The 23002-nt window shown below is 37.7% G+C and overlaps 1 protein-coding gene across 2 annotated transcripts in view; it reads right to left on the bottom strand.

Moving 5' to 3' along the window:
• Positions 1 to 23002, bottom strand: part of STAG1 (STAG1 cohesin complex component) — a gene marked incomplete at both ends in the record, with an annotated part of 314305 nt that overhangs the window by 201913 nt on the left and 89390 nt on the right. For both annotated transcript variants that reach the window (XM_079704598.1, XM_079704597.1), the window contains one exon: positions 5251 to 5327. In XM_079704598.1, the coding sequence (XP_079560724.1) occupies positions 5251 to 5327 (77 nt within the window). The remainder of the gene's footprint in view (positions 1 to 5250; positions 5328 to 23002) is intronic.

Raw genomic sequence — 23002 nt, forward strand, 5'->3', positions numbered from 1 at the left:
TCATAAGGGCCTTTAAGGCTCATTACACACAGTACTCTATGGAAAGGATTGTCAGGGCTATGGAAGAGAACCCCCATAGAGAGAACATCATGAAAGTCTGCAAGGACTACACCACTGAAGCTGAAGATGCCATTGTTGCTAGAGAAAAAGCCATGAAAGCTACCAGGCCCGAAATAATGAATTTTGCCCAGATGTTGTGCGTGACCTCACAGGACTAAGGACAGAGCCGATCAAAGAAATCATGAAAGAGACTGTGGATATGGCAAAAACGGTCGGGGCGGGGTGGGGTGGGGCAGTGAAGAGTTTTAAGATATGAATCTTGAAGAAATTCAAGAAATTCAAGAGCTAATAGACACTACACCAAAGGAATTAAGAGAAGATGACTTGATGGAGATGAGTGCTTCCTAACCAGTGCCATACAATGAGGAAGAAGACATAGAAGAAGCATTGCCAGAAAACAAATGACATTAGACAATCTGGTAGAACGGTTCTGCTTATTCAATACTGCTTTTAACTTCTTTTACAACATGAACCCTTCTGTGATACGGGCATTGAAACTGTAGCAAATGGCAGAAGAAGGACTGGTACTATGTTAGAGAAATGAAAAAGCAAAATTCAAACAGAAATTATGATGTATTTCCATAAAATTACACCAAATATGGCTGCTTCTCCTGCCTACCCTTCCACCTCCTCCACCTCTGCCATCCCCGAGACAGCAAGACAAACCCCTCCTCTTCCTCAGCCTACTCAATGTGAAGACGATGAGGACAAAGACCTTTGTGATGATCCACTTCCACTTAATGAACAGTAAATAATCACCATGCCATACACTTAATAAACGTATCTGTTGTATATGTGTGTGAGTGTCTCCAGGTGAAAATATAGTAACTGTATGGCAAGAACTGTAGGAGACACTCGTGTCATCATCGTAATTGCCTAACTATTCATTGTGTAGAGCTTCGTGTGCAAGACTTGTATTGAAGTGGATAGCCTACCCATACATAGGCATAAGGTGAGTGATATTTAATATATACTGTTCTATAACTTTGCTTTCAAAGAATTACATTACTGTACAGTATGACACACTCTCACTCTCATAGTTGGAGAAACTGCATATCAGCTTATCACCACAGGTAAGTGATTTTTCTTAAAAAAAAGTAACAGTGTTTCCAATATTGTATTATGAATATGACAGTAATACTGTATGCCATAAAAATTTTATAAGAATTCATTCACTAGTATAAAGGCTAGGCTACCATGAAACAATTGTATCAGTTACACTAGGCTAGCAAAAAGCAATCAGATTGCTGGTTTCTTCGTTATCAATGCATAAATCATCATAACTGTAAGAAAATATGAATTATTCACATTATCTTTTCATTTTTGATGTCTAGTGTTAATAATACATATAAGATCTATGGTGTTTTGCATCATATAAGACAATATTGATATAGGTACTAACAGATGATTTAGCTTATAAACAGATGACATAAACTTACAGTAATGATACAGTACAGTACTGTAAATGTACTCTCCCCTTTTTATGCTTTTCTTAATAACATTTTTTTCTCTAGCTTACTTTATTGTAAGAACACAGCATATAATGCATATAAAATACAAAATGTGTGTTAATCGACTGTTAATGTTATTGGTAAGGCTTCCAGTCAACAGTAGGGTATTAGCAGTTAAGTTTTGGGGGAGTCAAAAATTATATGAGGATTTTCAGCTACAGGGGCTGAGAGTACCTAACACCCGTGTTGTTCAAGGGTCAGCTGAATATTAAATGTGTTGTGCTGCAAAGGTTTCCCTATATAGATGTCATACTGAAATATATGAAACTACACAAATTGACCTTTGGAAACATATCTAAGAATTGATACATGGAGATCTGATTGTAATAATCTGGGGAAGAAATACAATTACAGTGTGCTTTACCTCCTGGCAACTGGCTCCAACAGGAACCAAGTTATCTATTGACTTTGAAAAGCTACAGGCTGCTCTGGGAATTAACATATTATATTTCTAAATTAGGCTGATATTACAATTACAAAGGACAGATTTGTAGTTATAACCAATTTGTAATAAGGAATAGAAGCTACAGTATACTACTTTTTCAGGCAATAACATACTCTTGGACTACCCTATTCAATTTAAACACTTTCAACTGAAATGACTTCTAACTCATCTCACCTTTACTTTAGTTTGTTATAATACAATATATTCATTCATTCAAAAGAGTTTTACTGGCTACTCCCTGTTAACTAGGCATTTTTCTAGGATCTTGGGATCTAATGGTTCTTTGATATTTCAGAATTTTATCACAAAATATAATTCACCAAAACTAACCTCCTCCCACTCCCAAGAAACTAAATAACCTATACAGTATTTTAAAGAAAAAAAAAAATACTGTACATTTAACAATATGAAAGCATTTAAATGCATTCCTGAGTATACACAGAGTAGCAAAAGATCAATATCTTGCTAAAGAGTTTAAGATAAATTTTTTTGTATCTGCATCTGAATTATTATTTCATTAAATTCAATACAGTGAACAATATGTGACACAGTCCCAGTGTATGTTTATGATGTATTCAGCTCATAAGTTTTACCACTCTGTATCAACAATGGCTTTTGCAAATACACAATCTGTCCCTCCAAAACATGTAATACCATCTTTCAAATAGAATTTCCACTTGTTCTTGCTTCGATGAATCTTGTCATACTTGCAGACAATTAAATTATCAGTGTCAAACAGGTCTGGCACATCCTGCTCACTAACATCATCTCTGGAATTTTTATTTATTTGTTTGTATGTTTATTTATTTATTTTGAGTTTAAATTTTTACTTTTCAAATTAGTTATGCAATAAAGTCTCAAGCAAAGTGAGTAAGCATCCTATTTATGACACTGTTTTAAGCCACCTAATTAAAAGCGTTATATAGATATTTAAAATTGAAACTGACAATATTTATTAAAACTTCTAATCATCACAATTATATTTATATTTATTTATTTCTAAGTAGCCTTAGAAGATATCAAATTCTGCTTTAAATTAAAACATTCTAATAATCCAAACCGTATTAGATATACTGTTTAAAAAATAACAGAATGATGATTTTAAAAGTCTTCTTTGATTAGGTCAATAATCTCAAATATTGGGACAAAATGTTTAGGAATATGAAATGAATGCCTTCTGAATAATTTCATTTGCTACATTTTATTCATTGTTGTTTCCCCCTCATTCTGTTTTCATATATGAAGTGTTTTGATAACAAAACTTGGCTTCCTCTTTTTATTTGCCTTAGAACAATAGTTCTCAATAGTTCTTATACATTAGAATATCACCTGGTGAGCTTTAAAAAAATCTCTATATCCAGGTCACATGCCTTACAAAGTAAATCAGAATGTCTGTGGGATGTGGAAGAGAGCCAGGCGTCAGTATCCCCATGAGATGTTAATGTGCAGCAATGTTTGGAAACTACTGTCTTAAACTCTTAATAATCATTCCATCACGTGTTAGTGCTGTGAAGGTCCAAGATATATACTACTTTTAAATCTACAACTGAATCACCTGTATTGCAAGCCTGGCATAGTAGTTAGTATAGTAGCTGGTGAGTAAAACTACTACTTGCACCTTAACTTATATCTTATCTGGCTTTAACTTCTATTTGCAACATATAAAAACACATGTAGTAACAACAACAAAATTATTTTTTAGTGAACAGTAGTCCCACAGAAATGTTTCAGAATCTAAGAGCTTTTGCATTTTAGAAGTTAATACAGTGCATATAGCTTATATTTCATCATACCCCAAAAGAATCTGGGGCAGCCCCCTGTAATCAAGAGCGTTAACATTTAAAAGCAATGCATACAGATATTCACACTGACTGTGATAAATAAAAATTGTAAGTAGCCTCATCTTACTTTAGGCCAGGTTTTGGAATTTCAGAGCCTTTTGGATTGCAGAAATGAAGACAAGTGATTATGGAGTATATCTGCATAGGTGACAATTTAAGGTCTCCCCTACCTCCCATAAAATGTGAATAAATAGTCTGAAAGCCACTGACAGAATGTTTCTGTAAAACGTTTTCATACTGCTGCTAGAGTAAAGGTGAACACCTGATGAGAAAGACATATATTGAACAGCCTGTGTTTGAATGTTTGCTTTGACATGTGTTTGTAGTACTTTTTTAATTAAAAATAAACACTACTACTAATAAAAAGCCTAACCCCATCTTACTAGAAGAGTGGACCTAGAAGAAAACCAATCCTTGGTGTTAGTGTTGAAAGTCAAGAAAAAGGAACACCTAATTCAGAAAATAGAAATCTTAATTAAAATCAAAACGCAGAACGTTAAAACTGGAATTGATGGTGGCCTAAAGCATGACATGAATTGAGTTCACCATAAATAAAATAAAGAAAACTGTAAAAGTATCTCAACATTTACAGTGTAAAACTGCTTGAGTGAATATTTTAGTGAAAATGGAAAATCATGCAGAAAAAAATGGTTTCTGCATGATTAATTTGTGAAGACTAGTAAAGAAAACTTGTATTCTTAATGGAAATCAGATTATCTCAAGTAGAGTGTCCCAAATAGAAGTTCAAGTTTTACACACACACACACACACACACACACACACACACACACACACACACAAAATGGGAAAGGGGCGGGGAGGGTGGAGGTGTGAGTGTGTGTGGGTATGTCAGTGGTGGGGATCCATGTAAAATAATTTTGGGAATTCTGGATTGAATTAAGTTAAGGAGATTTTTCTCCATTAGGATTTCTAAGAACCTTAAATAAGTTAATATGCTTTCACAATCTCTAAGGCAGGTATAATAGGCAGCATGCTCACACTTCCTTGACCTCCAAACCCTTTTTTCTTTAAAGCATTTAACAAGACTAGTATTCCACAGAACATGAAACTGCTGGAGATGTATTTATAAATTCAGGAATTTTAGATGGTCTTCAAGGATGAATGTCAAGAGTCAGCTTCTACCTCACACTATAAATTTTCTTATCCTTATCAGCTATCAGTCACTATTCAGTGCTACTACCTCCATGCAATGTAATAAAATTCCCAAATGAATGAGATTAATTTTGGAATTAATAGCATGGATTATCATATAAATGAGAAAACAGTATATCTTCTCTTATACTAAACACCAAGTCAAAACAAAACTTAAAATAACATATTCACCATTTACAAGTGTAAGCAGGCAGTTTGTATAAATATTGAAATGCTATACCTCATCAAATTCTTCAGTCATTTTTCTGATGATTTCTGCATTCTGCATATTTCGAAACATCTCTATTCTCACAGTACCTGTGGAACAACAGATTTTATATAGTTAATCTTTTTCTATCCCATGCTAAAAATTAAATTTAACCTGAGCACTGTTTGAAAAGTTTTATATGGAAGTGTCTGGGTTTTTCTTACTTCCCCCAAACTTCTATCTATTCTAAAGGAATCCCTTGTTTAAGAATTTAAAAGTTCTTTAGACATTAAAAAAAAAACCCTCGAGTATCCTATGAATTAGATAAGTCTAAGGAAAAATATTGAGAGAAGTGTTGAAGAAGGAAAAGACAAAGACATAAAACAATGAATTTATATGGTAGGGAAGCCCCTAAAGATTGACATAAATATATACTGGTGCTAGCCAGACATATAGCTGGCTGCCTTAGTCTGAAAAACATCCAAGTATAGAAAGTGTTATCTCCCTTCAAGGCTCCCTCTGATATTTTTTAATCATCAGAATATCCTTCGATAAATTAAAATTAAATGTCCCATAATCTAACAACACATTTCAGTTAAATCTGTTTTTTTGAACATGAAGAGTTGCTCAATAACTTCTACATAAGGATCAAACAATCAAAGAAAAAGTTAACCTCTTTCAACATCTCATTCTTTCGTAGTACTTTTACCTTACTTTATTTTTATCTCAAATATGGTTATGTAAATATTATCACTCTTATGAGAATGAGTGGTTTATATTGAAAACCTGTGTTAAAAATAACATTTAAAGAAACTGAAATAAGGTTCAAAATCAACTTAGGTACAAAGAATTCCGGCCTAATAATTAAATGAGGTTCAGTTTCAACTGTATAAGTGTAAAATACTCAAGTTAAAAATCACAAGGATAACACTCAATGAATCAGTAAGAAAATAATTACTGTATAACCTCTGACAGGCTCCTTGCCAGTGATTACCAGCTCCAACTCAAATCACAATTAGGAATGTAGGTGGGAAGAGTCTCTGAAATGTACTGTACTCTTACAGAAAAGACCATGGTGCAGTAGGATAGCCACTAAAAGTCAAAGTATGATCTTAACTCAGAGTCCCAACAAAAACTACAATGGAACATTTGGCACTTATTAAACTCAATTTAACTGAATTAAAAATCTATAAAATGAGAAAAATGCCCTATCTGCCCTATCTTTTAATCAGAATCATTTAAAAGCACAGTTTATTTACTGATACATAGCTCTCATTCATTTTCTGGATGATGAATTAAGTACCACCAATGGATAGTCCCAATATTCAACTTTAGAGATGACAGTCTAGGCTGGAATGTGGATGAAAAGGAAAAAATATTTTTAAAGAGTTCTTCCCCAACATGCAATTTCTGAAACAAAATGAGAAACTTTTTATCCTGATTTTATTTTTTTATGTGAAAAACAGTAACATAGAGAGTATTCAACAGTGTTGAAGACAGGTTGTTTATGTACTACAATACAGCCTTTATTTTCAGAGGATTTTAAAAAATTAAATAAACAAGAAATGTGCTAAACTGATAACTGTAACTAATCTCAAATAAAAGTAACTTTCTGTTAGACATTATTAAAATCACTCAAACAAAATTGTTTCTATTTAACCTTGTTTGGGTCATGAAATATTCTGTCAATCTGAAATAAGATTCCAATAGATAAAAAGCATGTAATTTCATGGGTTAATTCATGGTACTCTTGATAAGTAAACTTACATTCATAAGTACTAATAAAAAAGCAAAAGAAGTAAAATTAGGTGTTAAAATTTTTGAACATGGGAAGAATTAACTGTTCTTCTTAGGGAGATGGAAATATTTTATATTTTGAATGGAATGTCATTACATGGTTGTACGCATTTGTCAAAAGCCATCTATCTGTATACTGGGTGTGAATTTTAATGTATGGAAATTAGATATTGGTAAAGTTGATTTTTTAAAAATTCAAGAAAAGGGACAACACTAATTCTACTACTTCATTAATAAGTTGCACATATCACTCTTAAAATACTCCCAGTGTAAATAATGTTCAACTACTCTACATCCATGATTGACATGGCAGTTTTCATATTCAGTGGAGTCTTAACTATACTCTCAATAAAATAGCTATGTTAGTTCATAAAGAGAGGACTATTTCACTGCATCAATTTAATGTGGTAAAGTGAAGGGCAACAAAACAGTAACTAGCATTAAAAGCAATATGAAAAAAACAACCTCATGCTTAGCATCTTTAAAGATGACTACAACATACAAATATCAATTACTAATAAAATAAAATCAGATGTTTAAAAGCCATAATTTTGAAAATGAACAGAAGCTTGTTACTGATTTTTCTTTTAAGGAAGAAATTCCTTCTCCTGCCACCATGACTATTCCAAAGATTAGCCTATTTACTTATTTTCCAACTGTTCATTCTTCTCCAATTGGGTACCACAACTCTACAGAAACTGCTTCCTCACACCAGCTGTCTCCGAACTGCTACATCAAACAGTTTTTCCTTAGTAATAATCTATGTAATGTATTTAAAGAATTTGCTTATTTTATTGGTTCCCACAGCAGTATATATTTACAATATATTCTCTGATGACTTATTTTTATTTCTTTCAGTTACTTTTAGTCATTTAACCTAAGTACATACAGGTAATTTCTAAAGCTCCATCCAAGCATTCTTCTTTGCCCTTTCTTTACATTTTCTAACCCGGAGATGGTCCCTACCTATCTAGCTCACCCACTAGAATAAAGTATGGCAGAGACCACTACTTAGTGATCTTTGTATTCCCCCATGAACCTTGAAAAATGCCTGACATGTTAAGCTCCTCTGTCCTATTAAGCTTTCTTTGACAAAGAAAAAAATCTTGCCCTAATTCAACACTAATGTTCAAAATAAATTAAAAAGCTAATCTCAGTTCATCTTTGGATTCTTGGTTCTTAAAGATGCATATTTCTAATAGAAGATTATCCTAAGATTATGGATAGTAAAGGTAAATAAATCTGAAATGATTCAGATTCATGGAAACATAAATATCTGAAAATAAAGAATAAAAGAGAGAAAAGATCATCTTCCACTCTCTTAAATACTAACAAGTTATCTATGAGGATCCTAAAAGAATAAGCCACCAACATACATATTTTATATTAAAAAGTAAAAGTTCGCTTGAGCAGGCCCTCCTCACAAGATTGTACTTTTAATAAAGCAAAAGGAAGAACTTTCAAAATTGTCATTTTAAACTATGAATAATTTTAGAAATAGAAGTAACATCAGAAAACTACCATCAAGTTCTTAATCATTTAAACTATGTCAAATGCTGGTCACAGGAGAAATTGATACAATCCCTGTGGTATGCAATTCAGCAAATGTCTACCAAAATTACAAATTTACATCCTCTTTTGTCTTGGTATTGTACTTGTTGCAAAGTATCCATAAAATCACACATGTGCAAAATAATGAATATACAAGGTTATTCCCTGAAGCACTGTCTTTAACAGTAAAACAGGAAAAAACCCCATATGCCCATAAATAAGAATCTGATTAAATAAGTAAAAATGGTGATGATAACGACAATGGTGGTGGCAGCCTACATCTGGGTGCTCACCATCTGCCAGGCATTGTGCTAAATAAGTGCTTAAACTTCCAAACAACCTTATTCAGAATACAATTTTTCTCCCATTTTACAGATGAGAACATTGAGGCACCTAGAGATTTAGCAACTTGTAAAAAAGGTTTTCCAGCAGCACATCCATGGCCTGCATGAAGGCAATCTGGCTATAGGTCCATGAAAACCACTACTTTTGGGCTTCCCTGGTGGCGCAGTGGTTGAGAGTCCGCCTGTTGATGCAGGGGACACGGGTTCATGCCCCGGTCTGGGAGGATCCCACATGCCGCGGAGCGGCTGGGCCCGTGAGCCATGGCCGCTGAGCCTGCGCGTCCGGAGCCCGTGCTCCGCAACGGGAGAGGCCACAACAGTGAGAGGCCCGCGTACCACAAAAACAAACAAACAAAAACACACTACTTTTAATTGGCTCTTAAAGTCAATGGAAGCCATGGAGACAAAAAACAACAAAGCTATCTATGACTGATACGAAAAGACCTGTAGGATACATTTACACCTGAAAGAAGGAGGGATAGGTTCCAGTTCAAGATGGTGATGTAGGAAGGCCCTGAACTCATCTTCTCCCGTGGACAGAATTAGTCTAGTTACATATGTAAATTGTTCCTCTTAAAAAAACATAAAGGGGGGCTTCCCTGGTGGCGCAGTGGTTGGGAGTCCGCCTGCCGATGCAGGGGACGTGGGTTCGTGCCCCGGGCCGGGAGGATCCCACATGCCGTGGAGCGGTTGGGCCCGTGAGCCATGGTCGCTGAGCCTGTGCGTCTGGAGCCTGTGCTCCGCAGCGGAAGAGGCCGCGGCAGTGAGAGGCCCGCGTACCACAAAAAAAAAAAAAAAAAAAAAAAACATAAAGGCTGGCTGAATGACAATTATACATCAGGCAAACGAGAAGAAAACCACATCAAAGCAGGTAAGAGAGGCTGGCACAAAATTTCACCAAATATGGCACAAAATAAACCCGACCTACAGCACAGGGAAACACAAGCGGGAGGGACTCAAAATCGGAGCTTCTCCCTGAGGACTAAAGGGCTCAAACCCCACATCAAGCACCAAAAATTTTAAAGACGTGCAGTTGAGAGATAAGCCACCCCCCCCACCCCAGCCAAAACATCTAATTTTGAAAACCAACAGAGCCTCACATCCTGAGATCCACAGCACAACACCAATCTGGTAGAAAGCTCTTAAACGGCCTGCACAACTTGGACTCATCCACCCAGGGCCCAGCTCAGAGGCAGCCTAAGGCAACTCAACTTGAACTGAATCTGGATCACCTGCTTACATTAAAACTATGGCCTAAGGGGCAGGCATCCAATTTAACACACACAGCTAGGAGCCTGCTGAAACACTCTCTGGGGATGGAGAATGGCAGGCACCATCTCACACTTTCCCTTTGCTGTGCTCCTGAGCACCAATATCTCCCTAAAGGGAGAAGACTACATGTGCCTGGTGCCCTAATTTTTCCGGCTGCTACCCAGGATATAATTCTTGATCGCCTGGCTCTAAAGGCCAGGGGAGCTTGCATTCCTGATCACATGCAACTGTAATAATCAGTGTCACCCAGAATGGAGCTCATACCCATCTGGTGCCTTGATTTTTGTGACTGCTACCAGGGATCACCTTTACTTCACCTGGCTTTGGTGGCCAGTGGGGCTGACATTTGTAGGTACTGCAACACTGTAACCAATGAAGAAAGAGTTCTAAACCAGCTACCACCTCCAGGGCAGAGCAAGAGGCAACAGATCCAAGAACTCAGTCCTTCTGTGAAAGAGACCTATTAGCTAAACATTATGACTGTGGCCTGAGGGACAGGGTTCTCTTTAAACACGCATCTAGGGGTTGACTGTAATCCTTTTCAAAGATTTCAGAGGATGGGCACTATCTTCACACTCACTCTCTGCAGTGTTCCAGAGCACCAGTGTCTCCTGGTGAGGAGCTTTACATGCATCTGGTACCCTGGTTTTTGTGTCTAATACCTGGGACATTTTGCAACTGGAGCCCAGGGCTCCCTGATCACCAGGATCTGGCTGCAAAAGGGGCTTGGGTACCTGGGTTCCATGGGACTGTGGCAATTAGAGGGATGGTTCTGGGAAGGTTACCACACGTAGCCCACTGCACAGACAGCTGGCTGAAGCACATTTCCCCGTCTATGAAAGAGGCCACTATGCTTCTCCTGCAGCTTTGGATAGAAAAGCAGGCTTCAGGGGTTTTTTTTAACATCTTTATTGGAGTATAACTGCTTTACATTGTTCTGTTAGTTGCTGCTGTATAACAAAGTGAATCAGCTATATGTATACATATATCCCCATATCCCCTCCCTCTTGCGTCTCCCTTCCACCCTCCCTATCCCACCCCTCTATGTGGACACAAAGCACCGAGCTGATCTCCCTGTGCTATGTGGCTGCTTCCCACTAGCTATCTATTTTACATTTGGTAGTGTATATATGTCAACAGGATTCAGGTTTGACACACATGCAGTGGCATATGGAGCGGCTCTAAAGGAACATAGACTGTGGATGTCACTTTGGCACTCTCCTTTTGCCTTGCTCCAGCTCACTGTTATCTCCTACAAGGAAGTTATACACTCATCTGAAGCTCTGATTTTTCTGACTGCTGCCCAAGGTATACTTCCAGATTGCCTGGCTCTGGTAACCAGTGGGGCTTACGCTTGCAGCCTTTCAGGACTGCATGTATTATATCTACATACTTTTAAAAATGGCTACCTGATGGCATGGCTTCTAGTCAGCCTGAATCTAGGTGCTGAAATCTTCCACCCTGGGACAGTGACAGGTCTTGGCACATCCTCAACTACTGGGAGCTATTAAAAATATATTAGGATGCTTGAACAAGCAAAGAGGTTTGAGAGACGACCAATAGTTGGGGCAAGGCTGAACAAAAAGGTTCATCTCCTACACAAGGCCACTCCTTCAAGACTGGGAGGGGGTGGTTGTTTCATCCACTGTATATAAACCAATAGAGAGAGTCAAGCAAAATGAAGAAACAGAGGAATATTTTCCAAATGAAAGAACAACAAAACTTCAGGGGGGAAAAAAAAAAAAACTTTAGTGAAATAGAGATAAGTATTTTACCTGATAAACTAATGGTCATTTGATACCCACCAAGTGGGGAGAGTAATGGATAAATACAGTGAGAACTTCAACAAAGAGATGGAAAACATAAAAAAGCACCAATACAATTCACAGAGATGCAGAACACAATACCTGAATTGAAAAGTACACTAGATGGGTTCAAGACTCAATGAAACAAAAGAAAAAATCAATCAACTTGAAGACAAGGCACTAGAACTTACCCAATCACAGCAGCAAAAAAGAAAAAGGTCAAAGACAGCTTAAGTGACGCATGGGATGATACCAAACATACTAATATTCACATTTTAGGTCTCCCAGAAGAAGAAGAGGGAGAGAAAGGGGCAGAAAACAGACATCCAAGTCCAGGAAGCCTAGAGAGCTCCAAAAGAGATGAACTGAAAATGGCTCACAGTAAGGCACATTATAAATAAAATATCAAAAGTTAAAGACAAGAAGATAATATTTAAAACAACAAGAAAAACAACTAGCCATATACAAGGAACTCCCATGACACTATGAGCACACTTTTTAGCAAAAACCCTGATATTCAAAGTGCTGAAATAAAACTTCCAACCAAGAATACTATACCTGGCAGAGTTCTCATTCAGAATTCAAGGAGGGAGAGTTTTTCAGAGATGCAAAAGCTAAAGGAATCCATCACTACTAAACCAGCCTACAAGAAATGTTAAATGGATGTCTTTAAGCTGAAAGGAAAGGGCACTACTTAGTTATCAGAACACATATGAAAGAATAAATCCCACTTAAAAGTAAGTATATAGTAAAGTAGTGGATTAATGACTTTTTTTTACAACTTTATTGGAGTATAATTGCTTCACAATGGTGTATTAGTTTCTGCTTTATAACAAAGTGAATCAGTTATACATATACGTCTGTTCCCATATCCCTTCCCTCTTGATGACTTTTGAAGCTAATATGAAGGTTAAAAGACAAAAGTAATAAAAATAAGCACGACAATAATTAGTTAAGGGATACATAAGATTTTAAAAATGTAACATGAAAAATATAAAATGTGGACAGTGCAAAGAGAGTAAAAACGTTAAGCTTTAAAACAGGATGGATGAAACTTAAGTTGTTACCAACTTAAAATGCTGTTGTGTCATGACAACCCAAAGCAAAAACCTATAGTATAAATACACAGAAGATAAAAAGAAAGAAATATATACATATCGCTAAAGAAAGTCATCAAACTATTCGGTTGGCCAAAAAGTTCATTATGGAAAAATGTTATGGAAGATGTTAACATGTTACAGAAAAACCTGAATGAACTTTTCGGCCAACCCAATACAAAGTAGGAGAGGCAAAGAAGAAAAAAGGAACAAAGAGTAACTATAAACACAACTAGGAAACAATTAACAAAATGGTAATAAACATAAACCTATCAGCAACTACTTTAAATGTAAGAGGACTAAATTCTCCAATCAAAAGACATGGAGTGGATAAGTGAATAAAAACACAAGTCCCATCTATACGCTGCCAACATGAGGCACACTTTAGATGCAAGGACACACACAGACTGAAGGAAAGGGATGGAAAAAAGATATTCCATGCAAACGGAAACCAAAAGAAAGCTGCAGTAGATATATATATATATATATATATATATATATACATACACATACACCACACATAGCAGACTTAAGAGAAAATTAATGGTATAGATATAATAAAAAATAATAGTAAAGGAGTTGTCCAACAAATGGATATAACATTTGAAAATATTTATGAACCAAACATATAAAGCAAATATTAAAAGAACCAAAGGGAGAAAGAGAAAGCAATACAATTATAGAAGACTTTCATACCCTACTTAAACCAACAGACAGATCATCCAGACAGAAAATCAATAAGAAAACAACTGCCTTAAATGACATTAGACCAGATGGACGTAACAGATATTTATAAACATTCCATCCAAAATCAACAAAACACATATTTTTCTCTAGTGCACAGGGAACATTTTCTAAGATAGATCATATGTTTGGCCACAAAACAGTCTTAATAAATTTAAGAGGACTCAGTTTTGGCTGAAAAGATGGCAGAGTAGAAGGACGTGAGCTCACCCCTTCTGACAAAAACACCAAGATAACAACTAAATGCTGAATAACCATTGACAAAAAACCAGAAAAAACAAAAACAAAAAAAAACCCAGAACACTGGAAGCTGCCAAAAAAGATACCCTACATCCAAAGACAAAGAAGAAGTGACGGGACAGTAGGAAGGGCACAATCACGATAAAATCAAATCTCATACCTGTTGTGTGGGCGACCCACAAACTGGAAAATAATTATACCACAGAAGTTCTCTCACAGGAGTAAAAGTCCTGAGCCCATGTCAGACTTCCCAGTATTGGTGCCTGGCAAAAAGAGGAGGAACTCCCAGAGAATCTGGCTTTGAAGGCCAGCAGGGTTTGATCGCAGAAATTCCATAATACTGGGAAAACAGAAACTCCTCTTGGAGGGTGCACACAAGGTCCCGTGTGCAACAGGACCCAAGGAAAAAAGCAGTGACCTCATAAGAGACTGGGCCAGACCTAACTGTTAGTATTAGATGGTCTCCTGTGGAGTCAAAAGTGAGGCTGTGGCTCACCGCCGGGACAAAGACACTGGGAGTGGTGGTTCTGGCGAGTACTCATTGGTGTCAGCCCTCCTGGAGGATACCATTTCCTCCCGAAGATCTAGCCCCACCCAAAAGCCCATAGGCCCCACTGCTGGGAGGCCTCAGGCCAAACAACCAACAGGGCAGGAACACAGCCCCACCCATCCACAGACAGTCCGCATAAAGTCTTTCTGAGCTCAGCCCTTCCCACCAGAGGAACAATACCCAGCTCCACCCACCAGTGGGCAGGAGGCCCACAAGGATGCGTGCACAAGCATCTTAGCCTCATCCACCACAGGGGCAGACAGGAGAAGCAAAAAGAACTACAATCCTGCAGCATGCAAAACAGAAACAGCAATCACAGAAAGTTAGACAAAATGAGATGGTAGAGGAATATGTCCCAGAGAAAGGAACAAGATAAAACCCCAGAAAAACAATTAAGTGAAGTGGAGATATGCAATCTACCAGAAAAAGAATTCAGAGTAATGAGACTGAAAATGCTCCAAGATCTCAAAAAAAGAATGGAGGCACAGACTGAGAAGATATAAGAAATATTTAACAAAAACCTAGAAGAAGTACAGAACAGATGAACTATACAATAAGTGAAATGAAAAATACAATAGAAAAAATCAATAGGAGAGCGAGGCAGAAGTGAGCTGAAAGACAGAATGGTGGAAATCACTGCTGTGGAACAGATTTTTTTTTAAAAAAATGAAAAGAAACGAGGACAGTCTCAGAGACCTCTGGGACAACATTAAACGCACAAACTTTGGCATTATATTATAGGAGTCCCAGAAGGAGGAGAGAGAGAGAAAGGACATGAGAAACTATTTGAAGAGATAATAGCTGAAAACTTCCCTAACAAGGGAAAGGAAACAGTCACCCAAATCCAGGAAACACAGAGAGTGCCAGGCAAGATGAACCCAAGGAGGAGTATGCCGAGAAACACAGTAACCAAACTGACAAAAGTTAAAGACAAAAACAAAATGTGAAAAGCAACAAACAACATACAAAAGAACTCTGATAAGGTTATCAGCTGATTTCTCAGCAGAAGTTCTGCAGGCAAGAAGAGAGTGGCATGATATATTAGGTTGGCCAAAAAGTGCCTTTGGTTTTTAAGTAAAAATGAAAGACACATTTTTCATTTTCACCAACAACTCTATTGAACAACGGATTCATCCCTTTGTTCCACTACCTTCTGCCATTTTTCAGGCAACTTAATTCCATCTTCCCAAAACTTTTTATCTTTTTGAGCAAAGAACTGTTCCAGGTGCCTTTTACAGTCTTCCAGGGAATTGAATTTTTTTCCATCAAGAGAATTTTGCAGTAATCCAAAGGTGCAATGTCTGGTGAATACAGTGGGTGAATCAGAACTTCCCATCCAAGCTGTAATAGTTTTTGCCTGGTCATCAAAGACACACACAGTCTTGCGTTATCCTGATGGAAGATTATGCGTTTTCTGTTGACTAATTCTGAACACTTTTCATCGAGTGCTGCTTTCAGTTGGTCTAATCGGGAGTAGTACTTGTTGGAATTAATTGTTTGGTTTTCTGGAAGGAGCTCATAATACAGGACTCCTCTCCAATCCCACCACATACACAATATCACCTTCTTTGCATGAAGACCAGCCTTTGGTGTGGTTGGTGGTGGTTTATTTCACTTGCCCGACAATCTCTTCCACTCCACATTATTATCCAGTAACCAATTTTCATTGCCCGTCAAAATTAGTTTTAAAAATGAAACGTTTTCATTAAATTGCTGTAGAGAATCACATAGGGAAATAGGGTCAAGAAGATTTTTTTCACTTAACTTATGTGGAACCCAAACATCAAAGCGATTCACATAACCAAGCTGGTGCAAATGATTTTCAACGCTTGATTTGGGTATTTTGACTATGTCGGCGACCTCCCGCATGGTATACCGTTGAAATTTCCAGCACAAAACTTCGCAAGCCACCTTTGACATGTTCAATCAAACACAGCATCTTCTCCATACACTGCACAAATTTTTTGAGTGTTTCAGTTGTGTTTTTACCTTTCTTGAAATAATAAATCATAATATGCAGAAAATGTTGCTTTTTTTCTTCCATCTTCAATATTAAAATGCTACACAAAAATTCACCGATTTTGTTGTCTTTTTTAAAATGCACGCTGGTATGACAGCTGTCAAATACAATCTAACAAAACTGTTTTGAATGAAGTTAAAGCCAACTAAGTGCTACTAGAGCCATCTTACAGAAAAAACTAAACAAACCTTTTGGCCAACTCAATGTTTAAAGTGATGAACGGGGAAAACCTACAACCAAGAGTATGCTACCTTGCAAGTTTCTCATTCAGTTTCCAAGGAGAAATCAAAAGCTTTACAGACAAGCAAAAGCTAAGAGAATTCAGCACCACAAGACCACCTTTACAACAAATGCTAAAGGAATTTCTCAAAGTGAAAAAGAAAAGGCCACTACTACAAACGAAACTACTAATAGAAAAGTTCACTGGTAAAGGCAAACATAAAATAAAGGTAGGAAATCATCTGCACACAAATATGGTATCAAAACCAGCAACTGTGAGAAGAGAACACAAATGTAGGATACTGGAAATGCCTTTGAAATTAAAAGACCAGCAACTTAAAACAATCTTGTTTATATATAGGCTGTTATATCAAAACCTCATTGTAACCACAAACTGCAACTCTACAATAGATACACATACAAAAAAGAAAAAAGAATCAAAACACAACACTGAGGTTAGTCATCAAATTGTAACAGAAGACAACAAAAGAGGAAGGGTAAAAAAAAAAAAAAAAAAAAAAAGACCTACAAAAAGAAATCCAGAATATTTAAGAAAATGGCAATAGGAACATACATACCAATAATTACCTTAAATGTAAATGGATTAAATGCTCTAAGCAAAAGACACAGACAAGCTGAATGGATACAAAAACAAGACCTGTACACATGCTGTCTACAAGAGACCCACTTCAAATCTAGGGACACATACAGACTAAAAGTGAGGGGATGGAAAAAGGTATTCCATGCAAATGAAAATCAAAAGAAAGCTGGAGTAGCAATACTCATATCAGACAAAATAGACTTTAAAATAAAGACTACTACAAGAGACAAAAAAGGATACTACATAATGATCAGAGGATCAGTTCAAGAAAATATAACAATTGTAAATATATATGCATCCAGCACAGCAGCACCACAATATACAAAGCAAATACTAACAGCCATAAAAGGAGAAATCGACTGTAACACAACAATACTGGGGGACTATAAGACCCCACTTCCATGAATGGACAGATCATCCACACAGAAGACCAACAAGGAAACACTGGCCTTAAATTTCACATTAGACCAGATTGATATTTATAGAGTATTCCATCGAAAAGCAGCAAGATACACATTCTTCTCAAGTGCACATGGAACATTCTCAAGGACTGATCACATGATAAGTCACAAAGCGAGCCTCGGTAAATTTAAGAAAATTTAAAACATATCAGGCATCTTTTCTGACTACAACGATTATGAGATTAGAAATCAGTTATAAGAAAAAAACTGTAAAAAACACAAACACATGGAGGCTAAACAATATGCTACTAAAGGACCATTGGATCAGTGAAGAATCAAACAGGAAATAAGGAGATACATAAAGACAAATGATAACGGAAGCATGATGATCCAAAACCTATGGGACGCCATAAAAGCAGTTCTAAGAGAGAATACAATCTTACCTCAGGAAATAAGAAAAATCACAGATAAACAACCTAATCTTATACCTAAAGGAACTAGAGAAAGAACAAACAAAATCCAGAGTTAGTAGAAGGAAAGAAATCATAAAGATCAGAGCAGAAATAAATAAAATAAAAACAAAGACAACAACAGACAAGATCAATGAAACTAAAAGCTGGAATGCAAGGATTTCTCGTTATTTCGGCAAATCAATCAACGTGATACACTACATCAACAAACTGAAGAATAAAAACCATATGATCATCTCCATAGATGCAGAAAAAGCTTTTGACAAAATTCAACACCAACTCTCCAGAAAGGGGGCATAGAGGGAACATACCTCAACATAATAAAGGCCATATATGACAAATCTACAGCTAACATCATACTCAATGGTAAAAAGCTAAAAGCATTTCCTCTAAGATCAGGAACAAAACAAGGATGTCCACTCTTGTCACTTTTATTCAACAGTTTTGGACATCCTAGGCATGGCAATCGGACAAGAAAAAATAAATAAAAGGAATCCATATTGGAAAAGAGGACTTAAAATGTAACTGTCTGCAGATGACGTGATCCTATACATAGAATATCCTAAATATGCTACCAGAAATCTATTAGAGGTCATCAACGAATTCAGTAAAGTTGTAGTATACAAAATTAATATGCAGAAATCTGTTGCATTTCTATACATTAACAATGAAAGACCACAGAAAGAAATTAAAGAAACAATCTCATTTACCACAGCATCAAAAAGAATAAAATACCTAGGAATAAAACTACCTAAGGACACAAAAGACCTGTATTCTGAAACTTATAAGACGCTGAGGATAGAATTGAAGATGACACAAACAGATGGAAAGATATACCATGTTCTTGGATTGGAGGAATCAATATTGTCAAAACGACCCAAGGCAATCTACAGATTCAGTGCAATTCCTATCAAATCACCCATGGCATTTTTCACATAAACTAGAAGAAAAAAAATCTTAAAATTTGTATGGAGACACAAAAGACCCTGAATAGCCAAAGCAATCTTGAGAAAGAAAAATGGGCCTAGAGAAATCAGGTCCCCTGACTTAAGACTATATTAGAAAGCTACAGTCATGAAAACAGTATGGTACTGGCAGATAGACAGAAATATAGATCAATGATAACAGGATAGAAAACCCAGAAATAAAACTACACACCTATGGTCAATTAACCTACAACAAAGGGGGCAAGACTAAGCAATGGAGAAAACACAGTATCTTCAATAAGTGATGCTAGGAAAACTGGACAGCTAAATGTAAATAAATGCAATTACAACATTCTTTAACACCATACACAAAAATAAACTCAAAATGGATCAGAGAGGGGCCTGGGCCTGGCAGGCAGCCAGTGGTTTTGCATCAGAGGCCCACAGCAAAGTTATTTTTGACTTCAGTCTCACATCTTGCTGCTTTTTAAAAATACCAAGCCAGGGGGCGGAGTCAAGATGGCAGCAGGGGAGGACATGGAGTTCGCATCTCCCCACAACTAGGGCACCTGCAGGACGCTGGTGGGGGACCTCGACGTCCAAGGAGACAGGAGGAATCACCGAGTGACCGAGTAGGACCAGGGAGGAATTTTGGGGGAAGAGAAGTGGAGAGGCTGAAAAAGCCTGGTGCCCCTGAGGGGTGGCTGGGAGGGAGGAGGGGTTCCCATGCCTGGAGGACCCTTGGGGGCTTGAAGGATCAGGGCGAAGAGCGCCTACTGTCTCACCTGCCCAACTGGGACTCAGGAAGGCTGTGGGGCTCCTGGGCTGGGTCCTCTGCCCTCCAAGGCCCCTTCTGGATCACGTTGGTCCTAGGGGCATAGGAGGGAGGTGGGGGCGCTGGGAGAAGAGAAGAAGCAGGTGGGAGGGGCCCTCTGGGAACGGAGGGTCACGGGAGGCAAGAAGGGCATGTCCCCCGCCCACTCGGGCCCCGGGAAGGCTGCTGGGCTCCCAGGCCTGGTCCTCTGTTCTCTGGGGGCCCCTCCAGCCTCGTGGGAAGGAAGGAGGAGGGGGGAAGAGGAGGTGAGGCAGCTGGTTGGGGGGGGACCACATTTGTGATAAACACTCTCCAGAAAGTGGGAATAGAGGGAACCTACCTTAACATAATAAAGGCCATATATGACAAACCCACAGCCAACATCATACTGATTGGTGGAAAAATGAAAGCATTTCCACTAAGATCAGGAACAAAACAAGGATGTCCACTCTCGCGACTCTTGTTCAACATACTTTTGGAAGTTTTAGCCACGGCAATCAGAGAATAAGAAGAAATAAAAGGTATACAAACTGGAAAAGAAGAAATAAAACTGTCATTGTCTGCAGATAACATGATAATATACAGAGAAAACAGTAAAGATGCCAACAGAAAACTACTAAAGCTAATCAATGAATCTGGTAACATTACAGGATACAAAATCAACGCACAGAAATCTCTGACATCCCTATACACTAACAATGAAAAATGAGAAAGAGAAATTAAGGAAACAATCTCATTTACCACCACAATAAAAAGAGTAAAATGCCTAGGAATAAACATAACCAAAGGAGGAAAAAGACTTGTACTCAGAAAATTATAAAACACTGATGAAAAAAATCAAAGATGACATAAACAGATGGAAAAATATACCATGTTCTTGGACTGGAAGAATCAATATTGTGAAAATGACTATACTACCCAAAGCAATTTACAGATTCAATGCAATCCCTATCAAACTACTAATGGCATTATTCTTCATAGAACTAGAACAAACAATTTTACAGTTTGTATGGAAACACAAAAGACCCCAAATAGCCAGAGCAATCTTGAGAAAGAAAAACGGAGCTGGAGGAATCAGGCTCCCCAACTACAAACTATACTATCAAGCCACAGTAATAAAGACAGTATGGTACTGGCACAAAAACAGAAATATAAATCAATGCAACAGGATAGAAAGCCCACAGATAAACCCACGTACGTATGGTCACCTTATCTCTGACAAAGGAGGCAAAAATATACAATGGAGAAAAGACGGCATCTTCAATAAGTGGTGCTGGGAAAACTGGACAGCTACATGTCAAAGAATGAAATTAGAATGTTACCTAACACCATACACAAAAATAAACTCAAAATGGATTACATACCTAAATATAAGACCAGACACCATAAAACTCTTAGAGGAAAACACAGGAAAAACACTCTTTGACATAAACCACAGCCAAGATCCTGTTTGACCCACCTCCTGGAGTAATGGAAATAAAAACAAATGGGACCTAATTAAGCTTGAAAACTTTTTCACAGCAAAGGAGACGATAAATGAAATGAAAAGACAACCCTCAGAATGGGAGAAAATATTGGCAAATGAAACAACAGACAAAGGATTAATCTCCAAAATATGCAATCAGCTCATGGAGCTCAATATCAAAAAAACCCCAAACAACCCAATTAAAAAATGGGCAGTAGACAAAACAGACATTTCACCAAAGAAGACATACAAATGGCCAACAGGCACATGAAAAGATGCTCAACATCATTAATTATTAGAGAAATGCAAATGAAAACTACAGTGAGGTATCACCTCACACAGGTCAGAACAGCATCATCAAAAAATCTACAAAAATAAATGCTGGGGCTTCCCTGGTGGCGCAGTGGTTGAGGGTCCGCCTGCCGATGCAGGGGACACGGGTTTGTGCCCTGGTCCGGGAAGATCCCATGTGCCGCGGAGCGGCTGGGCCCGTGAGCCATGGCCGCTGAGCCTGTGCGTCCGGAAGCCTGTGCTCCGCAACGGGAGAGGCCACAGCAGTGAGAGGCCCGCGTACCGCAAAAAACAAAACAAAACAAAAATAAATGCTGGAGAGAGTGTGGAGAAAAGGGAACCCTTTTGTACTGTTGGTGGGAATGTAAATTCATACAGCCACTATGGAGAACAAAAAAATAAACATAGAACTACCATATGACCCAACAATGCCACTACTGGGCATATACCTGGAGGAAACCATAATCCAAAAAGACACATGTACCCCAACGTTCACTGCAGCACTATTTACAATAGCCAGGTCATGGAAACAACCTAACTGTTGACACAGATGAATGGATAAAGAAGATGTGGTGTGTGTGTGCGTGTGTGTGTGTGTATACACACACACACACACACACACACACACACAATGGAATATTACTCAGCCATAAAAAGGAACGAAATTGGGTCATTTGTAGAGATGTGAATGAACCTAGAGTCTGTCATACAGAGTGAAGTAAGCCAGAAAGAGAAAAACAAATACCGTATATTAACACATACATGTGGAATCTACAAAAATGGCACAGATTTACCTACTTCCAGGGCAGGAACAGAGATGTAGATGTAGAGAATGTATATGTGGACACGGGGCGGAAGGGGAGGGTGGGACGAATTGGGAGATTAGGTTTAACATAAATACAGTACCATATGTAAAATAGATAGCTAGTGGGAACCTGCTGTACAGCACAGGGAACACAGCTCAGTGCTCTGTGACAACCTAGATGGGTGGGTGGGTGGGGATGGTGGTAGGGATTTCCAAGAGGGAGGGCATATAGGTAATACATATGGCTGATTTACTTCATTATGCATCAGAGACTAACAGAACACTGTGAAGCAATTTTAGTCCAATGGGGGGAAGAAAAAGAATTCTGGAGATGAAAAAAAAATTCTTTACAATCACAAGGGAAAAAAAAATA

Source organism: Hyperoodon ampullatus, assembly GCF_949752795.1.
Source record: "Hyperoodon ampullatus genome assembly, chromosome: 5".
In the NCBI taxonomy this organism is placed as follows: domain Eukaryota; kingdom Metazoa; phylum Chordata; class Mammalia; order Artiodactyla; family Ziphiidae; genus Hyperoodon; species Hyperoodon ampullatus.